The sequence below is a fragment of the Pygocentrus nattereri genome, chromosome 27 (genome assembly GCF_015220715.1).
Source record: "Pygocentrus nattereri isolate fPygNat1 chromosome 27, fPygNat1.pri, whole genome shotgun sequence".
NCBI lineage: Eukaryota > Metazoa > Chordata > Actinopteri > Characiformes > Serrasalmidae > Pygocentrus > Pygocentrus nattereri.
The window spans coordinates 27,268,361-27,277,797 of NC_051237.1; the positions used below are offsets into that span (position 1 = coordinate 27,268,361).

Here is a 9,437-nt window from a genome sequence, read left to right on the forward strand (position 1 = left end):
ACGGTCAGTGGAGCTGATAAAGTGGACAGTGAGTGAAGAAATGAGGAGGTGGTCAGAACGTCACGCCTGATCGATGTATGATGCACTGTTATCCATAAAAATGAACTAAAGTACATGAAGCATCTTGGCTGATCAAAGCTTACACCACACAAATGTCAGCCTAACTTTAATCCTGATTTGCTCAGTCTGACAAATTTTCATATATTAGTTTTTTTACAGTTAATCTGTAGCTTTCCAATCTACTCTAGTCCTAAGAGTTATGCTGCGTTTACACTGTTCCGGCACGTCGACAGATGCGAACGCACTCCCCCTCTTCAGCTGGCCGCATGTGGGCGTTAACAAAGACGTTCCCTGCATCAGGGATTTTCTTTTTCCTCCGTGCTGTGAACACTTAGCGCACCAACACCAGCCATCTTCTGATTGGGCAGACGCATCACGTTGGCCGGATTGATCCGCATAAAGTTTTCCACTGAAAACGAATGGGATATGTTGCGGTGCGGTGATGTGCTGGAGCAGCGCAGATGCAGCCTTCGGAAGGGAAGTTGAAGAGCCAAGTAAGTACACATGTGCCCATTTTGTGCAGTGGACCAATCACAGTCAAGGGGAGGTTGGGCTGATAGTCTTTTAAAGTGTGTGTGTGTGTGTGTGTGTGTGTGTGTGCGTGCGTGTGTGTGTGTGTGTGTGTGTGTGTGTGTGTGTGTGTGTGTGTGTGTGTGTAAACCCTTGCGGTCACCAATTCTGCCCCTGGAGATCTACCTTCCTACAGAACTGATCTCCAGCACGAACGTAACACACCTGAGAGAAATGAGTGGATTAATGGTCTGGATCAGACGCGTTCAATTAGGGCTGGAAGCCAATTCTTCAGGAAGGTAAATCTCCAGGAGCAGGGATGGTGACCACTGCTTTAAACTATTAATTCAACAACTAAACAAATAGGTTCTAGGACAATGACCCATACAGACCACCCAGCGGAGCTTGCTGCCGGTCCACTGCCTTCCTCTGCTGGACCATAAAGTGCTTTCTACGGTCATCTTGATCATTTTTGTCCTCTTCATAACCATCATTACTCTCACTATCATTCTCTTCATCATCCTCATCAGCGTAGTCTGGAACCAAGATGGGGATAATGTGATTCCAGAAGGATAAAAATATATAACATTAATACATAGAACATATGAGCTGGAAAACATATTACTAAAATATACACTCTTTTAAAAAAACTCTCTCTCTTCTGGGGAATACATAATACATATATACAAATGTGAATATATGTCGATACGTAAGCATTTAGAAAATGCAGAAATAAATATAAATACTAGTATAAATAATAAATATTTATTTCTATAGTGTTTAAAATAAATGCAGGCGTTTTAGTGCAGAAACCCAGCGTCACCGAAACATTACGCTCTGCTTCAGTATAATAAATATAATAATCATCAAAATCATCAAATATCGCTTTAAATTATCGGCCAAACCTAAAAATCTGTCAATGTTTTTTTAGGCAAATATCTTTGGATACCGATGATTCCCGATATGCATCCCGACCAAACAAACCAAAAAACTCAACTAACATTCAGACATTTTCCATCCATCCATCCTCAACCGCTTATCCGAGTCCGGGTGGCGGGGGCAGCAGCCTAAGCAAAGAGGACCAGGCCTCCCTCTCCCCCGCCACCTCCTCCAGCTCTTCCGGAGGGATACTGAGGCGTTCCCAAGACAGTCGAGAGATATAATCCCTCCAACTTGTCCTGGGTCTTCCCCAGGGTCTCCTCCCTGTCGGACATGTCTGGAACACCTCCCTAGGGAGGCGTCCAGAGGCCATCCTTACGAGATGCCTGAACCACCTCAACTAGCTTCTCTCAGCGTGGAGGAGCAGCGGCTCTACTCCGAGCCTCTCCCGAATCGCTGAGCTTCTCACCCTATCTCTACGGGAGAGCCTGGCGACCCTATGGAGAAAGCTCATTTCGGCTGCTTGTATCCGCGATCTCGTTCTTTTGGTCATGAGCTTTGGGTAGTAGTTCATAGGTGTGAGTTGGAACGTAGACTGACCGGTAAATTGACAGCTTCACCTTCTGGCTCAGCTCTCTCTTCACCATGACGGACCGGTTTAGGGTCCGCCTTACTGCAGGCGCCGCACCAATCCGCCTGTCAACCTCTCGCTCCATCCTTCCTTCACTCGTGAACAAAATCCCAAGACATTTAAACTCCTCCACTTGGGGCAAGAATTCACTCCCGACCTGGACAGAGCATCCACCCTTTTCCGACTCAGGACCATGGTCTCAGATTTAGAGGTGCTGATTTTCATCCAAACCGCTTCACACTCGGCTGAAAACTGGTCCAGAGAGAGCTGGAGGTCCCGGCCTGATGACGCCAACAGGACCACATCTTCCTCAAAAAGCAGACGTGAAATCCTGAGGCCACCATGCTGGACACCCTCCACCATTTGGCTGTTCCGAGAAATTTTGTCCATAAAAGTTATGAACAGAATCAGTGACAATGGACAGCCCTGGCGGAGTCCAACCCTGACTGGAAAGCAATCCGACTTCCTGCCGGCTATACGAACCAAGCTCCTGCTCCGTTTGTACAGGGACTGTATGGCCCGTAACAACGAGCCCCTCACCCCGTACTCCCGGAGCCCTCCCCACAGGCATTCAGACATTTTTATGTTTGCAATTCTACACCTCATGGAACCCAACATTCTTAAAAAAGATGGTTCTTAGGGGGTTCCTTGGTAGAGAGATTGGTTCTATTTAGAACCATGAGTTCATCCACAGTAAAACCATGTATCAGACTTATGGAAAATGTGTTGTATATGGTTCTATATAGAACCTTGTTGAAAATGGTTCTATACAGCACCAAAAAGACTTTTTCTATTGTGCCAAGCTTGACATCGTAACAATATAAGAACCCTTTTGGTGTTATATAGAACCATGTACAGCACATTCTCCATGAATCTAAAAAATATTTACCACAGAACGAGCCATTTAATCACAAAATGGTTCTAGACAGCGTCCTGTGACCACTAATGAAAGATGACCAACACAAACTGTGCAGCAGCAGATGAGCTATCCTCTCTGACTTTACATCTACAAGGTGGGGCAGTCGTGGGCTGGAGGTCAGGGAACCAGCCTTGCTGAAGGTCGCTAGTTCGATCCCCTGAGCCGACAGCCTGTGACTGAGGTGTCCTTGAGCAAGACGCCTAACCCCCAACTGCTCCCTAGGCGCTGCGGATTGGGCCGACCACCGCTCCGGGCAAGTGTGCTCACTGCCCCCTAGTGTGTGTGCTCACTAGTGTGTATGTGGTGTTTCACTTCACGGATGGGTTAAATGTGGAGGTGAAATTTCCCCGCTGTGGGACTAATAAGGGTCTCTAAATATAACTCATGGTTCTAAATAGAACCATTCCATTTACTAAAGAACCCTTGAAAAAAAAGTGTTATTATTTCTTTCTTTAGACGCATGAATTTCACAAAACACGATAAAAAACAATAAAAAAATGCTGAAATTTGCCTTTAACATCTAAAAAAAGCACATTTTAAGTTAAACCTCTGAAACTCACCTTCATCTTTCTCTTCACTATGGCCTGCTTTCTGCTGCGGCGCCTCAGTTGTCTTTATTCTCTTTGGCCCTGCAGTGTTGTGCTGCTATGAAGATATGAAGGGATTAATGAATTAATTAATGTATATTAAATGGTGCGTCACGCTGCTATTGTAAACATGCTATACACTACACAGGCCTGCGCACGTTATCTACATTCCACACTTTTAAAGAGACCGCTCAACCATTCATCAGCGCGGCTGGTTCAAAGCGTGGTCAGAGGTGATAATAGAAATGCTTCGGGGGAAAATGCACCACTAACAGTGAGATTAGTGAATAAAGGCCCGAGGGCCACAGCAGAGATGACTACATCTCTCACTAATCAGCGCAGATAACACCTCACAGTTAAAAACAAAGAGGATACACCCCCCTCCCCACTCCTCAGCGCCCCCAGAGGGCTTTCTCAGATACAATGCATCTGTCATGAACATAAAGGAAGGGCAGAGGTGAGGACAGGAGCCTAAACCCACAGTCAACTAAACCCAGTTACTGCAATTAAACAGCTCAGATAAAAAGCCTGAGCTGCAGTCATCTATCAGCACAGGGACGGATGGCTGTTAGACTCTCTTCTCTTCTTGTTAAACCAGGGTTGCCAAACTTAACCAGTAAAAAGGCCCTATTAAAAAATCTCATCAAATCTGTGGGGCAGAATGTGACTTCAGTCATTTTCAATATAAGCCAAAACCTCAACGGTGAAATACAGACACTTATAGTCAACATTGAGATATTACAGACACTTGAAATATTCCAAATTTAAACCTGCCTATTTGCCTGAACTACACTCACTGGCCACTTTATTAGGTACCCCTTGCTAGTAAAAGGCTGGACCCCCTTTTCCCTTCAGAACTGTCTTAATTCTTCGTCGACTTTCAACAAGGTGTTGGAAACGTTCCTCAGAGATTCTGGTTGGTTATTTGAGTTCCTGCTGTCTTTCTATCATCTGGAACCAGTCTGCCCGTTCTCCTCTGACCTCTCACATCAACAAGGCATTTTCGTCCACACAACTGACCGCTCACTGGATATTTCCTCTTTTTCGGACCGTTCTCTGTAAACTCTAGAGATGGTTGAGCGTGAAAATCCCAGCAGATCAGCAGTTTCTGAAATACTCAGACCAGCCCGTCTGGCACCAACAACCACGCCACGTTCAAAGCCCCTTAAATCCCCTTTCTTCCCCGTTCTGATGCTCGGTCTGCACTTCAGCAAGTCGTCTTGACCACCTCTACACGCCTACATGCAGTGAGCTGCAGCCGTGTGATTGGCTGATCAGCTATTTGTGTTAACAAGCAGTGAGCGTAGACACCTGGCATCCTTTCTTCGCTGTGAGTTCATTCATTCTTGAGCTAAGTTTACAAGCTGCTGCACTGATGTTAAGTGTTTACATTGGAATTGCGTAGACTGAGATGTAACCCCCCCCCCCCCCCCCCCCCCCCCCGCCCCCCATGCATGCATCTTACCCCTTCACTTAAATCACCCCCTCCGGCGGCGCAGCGCTTTCTCTGCAAGTCGTCCCTCTCCTGGGTGACATCCCTGCCTGAGCTGCCCAATACAAGTTTAACACGTCTGTAACTTTTCCATTCAGATGTCATCTTAACTGCTGTTATTCTGTCTGAGCCTTTTCTTAACGTACACTTACCAACATCCATCCATCTCAGGTTAGTAATATATTATAAAAATAAGGTACAGTATTACCGCCAAAGTAGATGACTACAGAATACATTTAGCCCTGGGACGTAATCTGTAGAAGTGTGTTCAGATTTTGTGTTTTTGTTCCCAGAACAATAATTCAGGACTTTTACTTCTGCATGAAGAGATCATCTCCAACGCCAGACGTCTCATCTTGAAGTCCTCCACTATTAGAGCTGCCTGGAAACAATGATGGAAAGACAAAGTAGCACATCATCCATGAATTGAGCACTTACAGTTATAAACATGTACTATATTATAACATTTCATAATTAGTAATCAATAAAACACAACCTGGTTGCTCACTGGTTTGGTCTTCCATGTCATTCTTTGGGCTGTAAATCGCTGTATAACCCTTTGGAGAAAAAGTCCATGTATTTGGTAAAATTTCAGTTATAACACTGAGGTGTAATTCGATGAAAAGAGTCCGATAACGTCTTCATTTCCATGCACTCAATCATCCGATCACAATCCGATTCCTGCAGCTATCTGATTAGTCAAATGGACGTGTAAGCAGCCCACTCTGATTTCTCAGATCAGAGTAAGTCTGATTAGGAAATCTGATTAAAGAGGCTGGATTGTAGCTCAGTAATCAGACGTCTCAGTTCATGTAAATCCTTACTCTGATTTCTTTCGGAGCAGGTGTGAAAACAGACGGCGGCACCGGAAACAAGCGAGTAGCGTCGCCGCGACACGCAGCAAAACACTTCTGGAGCGACGCTGGAACCAAACACAAAATAAAGGATTGAAATATTCTTCAGTTTGAGTTTTACGTTACGTTTACGTCGTGTCTTCCTCTGTGAGTTTATTGGCTGGTTGTAAAGAAATCTGATTACTGTGTGACTCATGCAGACCCGGAGGTTCCCCATGGTCTGACCACTCAAGTGCTTGTAAATGTGTTGATCAGACTGCTGACAAAATCAGATTTTCTGCAGTTATCGGACTGTTAAGTGCTTGTAAACACACCCAGTGCTTTACTTCATCAGGTATCACACACTAATACAAAACTGATTACCCAAAATATAACGTGTTATATTAGAAATATAAATTTGACAAACCATACGTTAAATTTACTGTTTTAGCTCTGCTTGGGCTATCTATTCAACTAGCCAACTAAATAGGTAACTTGTCAGCTCGCGCAAGGTCATGAAACTATATATACACCGGTCAGGCAGAACATTCTGACCACCTCCTCGTTTCTATGCTCACTGTCCACTTCATCAGCTCCACTGACCGTATAGCTGCACTCTGTAGTTCTACAGTTACAGACTGTAGTCCATCTGTTTCTCTGATACTCTGTTACCCTGTTCTTCAGTGGTCAGGACCCCCATGGACCCTCACAGAGCAGGTACTGTTTGGGTGGTAGATCATTCTCAGCACTGCAGTAACTGACGTTGTGCTGGTACAAGTGGATCAGACACAGCAGTGCTGCTGGAATATTTAAACACTGTGTCCACTCACTGTCCACTCTATCAGACACTCCTACCTTGTCGGTTCACCTTGTAGATGTAAAGTCAGAGACGACAGCTCATCTGCTGCTGCACAGTTTGTGTTGGTCATCCTCTAGTCCTTCATCAGTGGTCACAGGACGCTGCCCACAGGACGCTGCCCATAGGACGCTGTTGGCTTGATATTTTTGGTTGGTGGACTATTTTCAGTCCAGCAGCGACACTGAGGTGTTTAAAAACTCCAGCAGCACTGCTGTGTCTGATCTACTCAGACCAGCGCAACACATACCAGTGCTGAGAATGACCCACCACCCAAATAGTACCTGCCCTGTGAGGGTCCATGGGGGTCCTGACCACTGAAGAACAGGGTAACAGAGTATCAGAGAAACAGATGGACTACAGTCTGTAACTGTAGAACTACAGAGTGGACAGTGAGCGTAGAAACGAGGAGGTGGTCAGAACGTTACGCCTGATCAGTGAGTGTATTACTAGAGTAAGAAATGGGAATGACTGCTGGTTTAATCAGTGCCCTACTAAAGCGGAATTCTCCTTCCTAACTCCGTGTGTTAGGTGTAATCAGAGGTTCAGAGGGTTTGGTGTGAAACTGTCCAGTCGTCTTTACAGTGGTGGTGATGGGAACCAGGCGTCGCCATGACTTCAACAAAGATATAGACACTTTATTTACCATCCAGAACCACCAGAGAACCTACACGAGTCTTCTGAGCTTATATGGAATGCTGATGATGGAAAACAGTGGAAAATCTGGAATACTGAGTTTTCTTTGGGGACTATTTTGCCGCACAGCACCCTGCATGTCTCCCTCCACCATGAATGGAGTTGAAGTTCTCTAAACTCTCATAAAACAGCGTCTCAGTCATCAGGCAGTGAATTCAGAACCAGTTCATGTAGGAACTTTCTGTAGGAGCTTTTAGAGGGACGTCTGGTTCCCATCACCACCACTGGGAACGGCTCTGACTGTGCTCTTTCTTAGAACTGAGCATCTCACACCAAACCGCTCTGAACGGCTCTGGTCCCCTTTAAGTAGGCTGTTTTCCATTATAGTTAAAATGCTGCCTATCTACACAGCACCCTACACACTTGAAAAAGATGGTTCCGCAAGGGTTCTTTAGTAAAGAAAATGGTTCTATACAGAACCCTGAACACTCAAAGAACATGATGCATGATTAAAGGGCTCTCAGCATTATGTAAGTGTTCTTCAGATTGATGGAGCATGTCCGGTAGATGGTTCTACATAGCACCAAAGAGTTCTTCCACCGTTACAAGATTGACATCATAACAAGAAGAACCCTTCTTGGTGCCAAACAGAACCATTTTTGGAAGAACCATTTCTGTGATCCAAAGAACCCTTTTAATATTCACGACTCTGTAGCTATAGAACCATTTTCTTTACTAAAGAACCCTTGAAGAGCCTTCATTTATGTAACTAGGGAGTAGGGAGCAAGGTGGCTCACTAGTTATTGAGACAAACCCTAGGAAAGCTTAGAAACTTGAGTCATTCAGACTCGTATTAATGCGATTAATGGACAAATCAAATCATTTTGACTCTCAGTGAAGAGTAATTCATCTACCCTGAGAAACACAGCTTTTAAAAATACTATATTGGCCTTATTTATAGCAGAAACGATTCCTATCTCAGACCTTTGGACCATGTTGTTATTTTACTGGCTACCTTAAGACCAAGAACCGTCGTTAGCTCCCAAGAAACGTAGCGTTGGCTGGATAAACGTCACTTTAGCTCATTAAACCCAGTCCTGAGACGTTTTTGTGGCAATAACAACTCACTGTGCCGTTCTGGGTTTCAGGGGACCGTTTAAGGCCACTATTCTCTGTATCTGTGGTGAAAAACGTGCAACAACATCTCAGCCGTGTCCTGGACTCGACCGTTACGGTGACGCACCACCGCCTCGGCAGCGCAAACGGGAGATTCTTCCGACGGATTAAATAGTCCGGTGTTCTAACAACAGCCGTGTCCAAAACCAGCGAAGACGATACTGCACCTACTTTACGAATGAGTGGGCTTCTGAAGGTGGTGCACTATTTTTACCTGCTATTTAGTAGGTTATGACGCAGCCATTCAGTTGCCTTAAGCGAGCATGAGCACATCATCAGTTTGGCGTAGTGATCTGGCGAAGGTTCTGTTGTTTTTATATGAATTCAGTGCAGAGTCAGATTAGAATTAATACCTCCCTCATAATGACCAACATCTCCCCATCAGGTGATTTAGGCTGTTAAAATATCCTAAATATGCTTTTAATGATGGTCACATCTCCCGATCAGGTGATTTAGGCTGTTAAAATATCCCAATTATACTTTTAATGATGGTCACATCTCCCGATCAGGTGATTTAGGCTGTTAAAATATCCCAATTATACTTTTAATGATGGTCACATCTCCCGATCAGGTGATTTAGGCTGTTAAAATATCCTAAATATGCTTTTAATGACGGTCACATTTCCCGATCAGGTGATTTAGGCTGTTAAAATATCCTAAATATGCTTTTAATGACGGTCACATCTCCCGATAAGGTGATTTAGGCTGTTAAAATATCCTAAATATGCTTTTAATGACGGTCACATCTCCCGATCAGGTGATTTAGGCTGTTAAAATATCCTAAATATGCTTTTAATGATGGTAATATTTCCCGATCAGGTGATTTAGGCTGTTAAAATATCCTAAATATGCTTTTAA

At 44.5% G+C, this 9,437-nt stretch overlaps 1 protein-coding gene across 1 annotated transcript in view; it reads right to left on the minus strand.

Moving 5' to 3' along the window:
• The window catches only part of LOC108410887 (ATPase family AAA domain-containing protein 2-like), a 39,318-nt gene extending 30,707 nt beyond the window's left edge, over positions 1–8,611 (minus strand). Inside the window, exons 1-6 of the mRNA XM_037535193.1 lie at positions 8,532–8,611; positions 5,575–5,635; positions 5,394–5,460; positions 5,052–5,133; positions 3,560–3,644; positions 963–1,106 (exon numbers count right to left, since the gene is read on the minus strand). Of these exons, the coding sequence (XP_037391090.1) occupies positions 963–1,106; positions 3,560–3,644; positions 5,052–5,133; positions 5,394–5,460; positions 5,575–5,602 (406 nt within the window). The 5' untranslated portion in view covers positions 5,603–5,635; positions 8,532–8,611. The remainder of the gene's footprint in view (positions 1–962; positions 1,107–3,559; positions 3,645–5,051; positions 5,134–5,393; positions 5,461–5,574; positions 5,636–8,531) is intronic.
• Between the last annotated feature and the right edge of the window lie 826 nt (positions 8,612–9,437).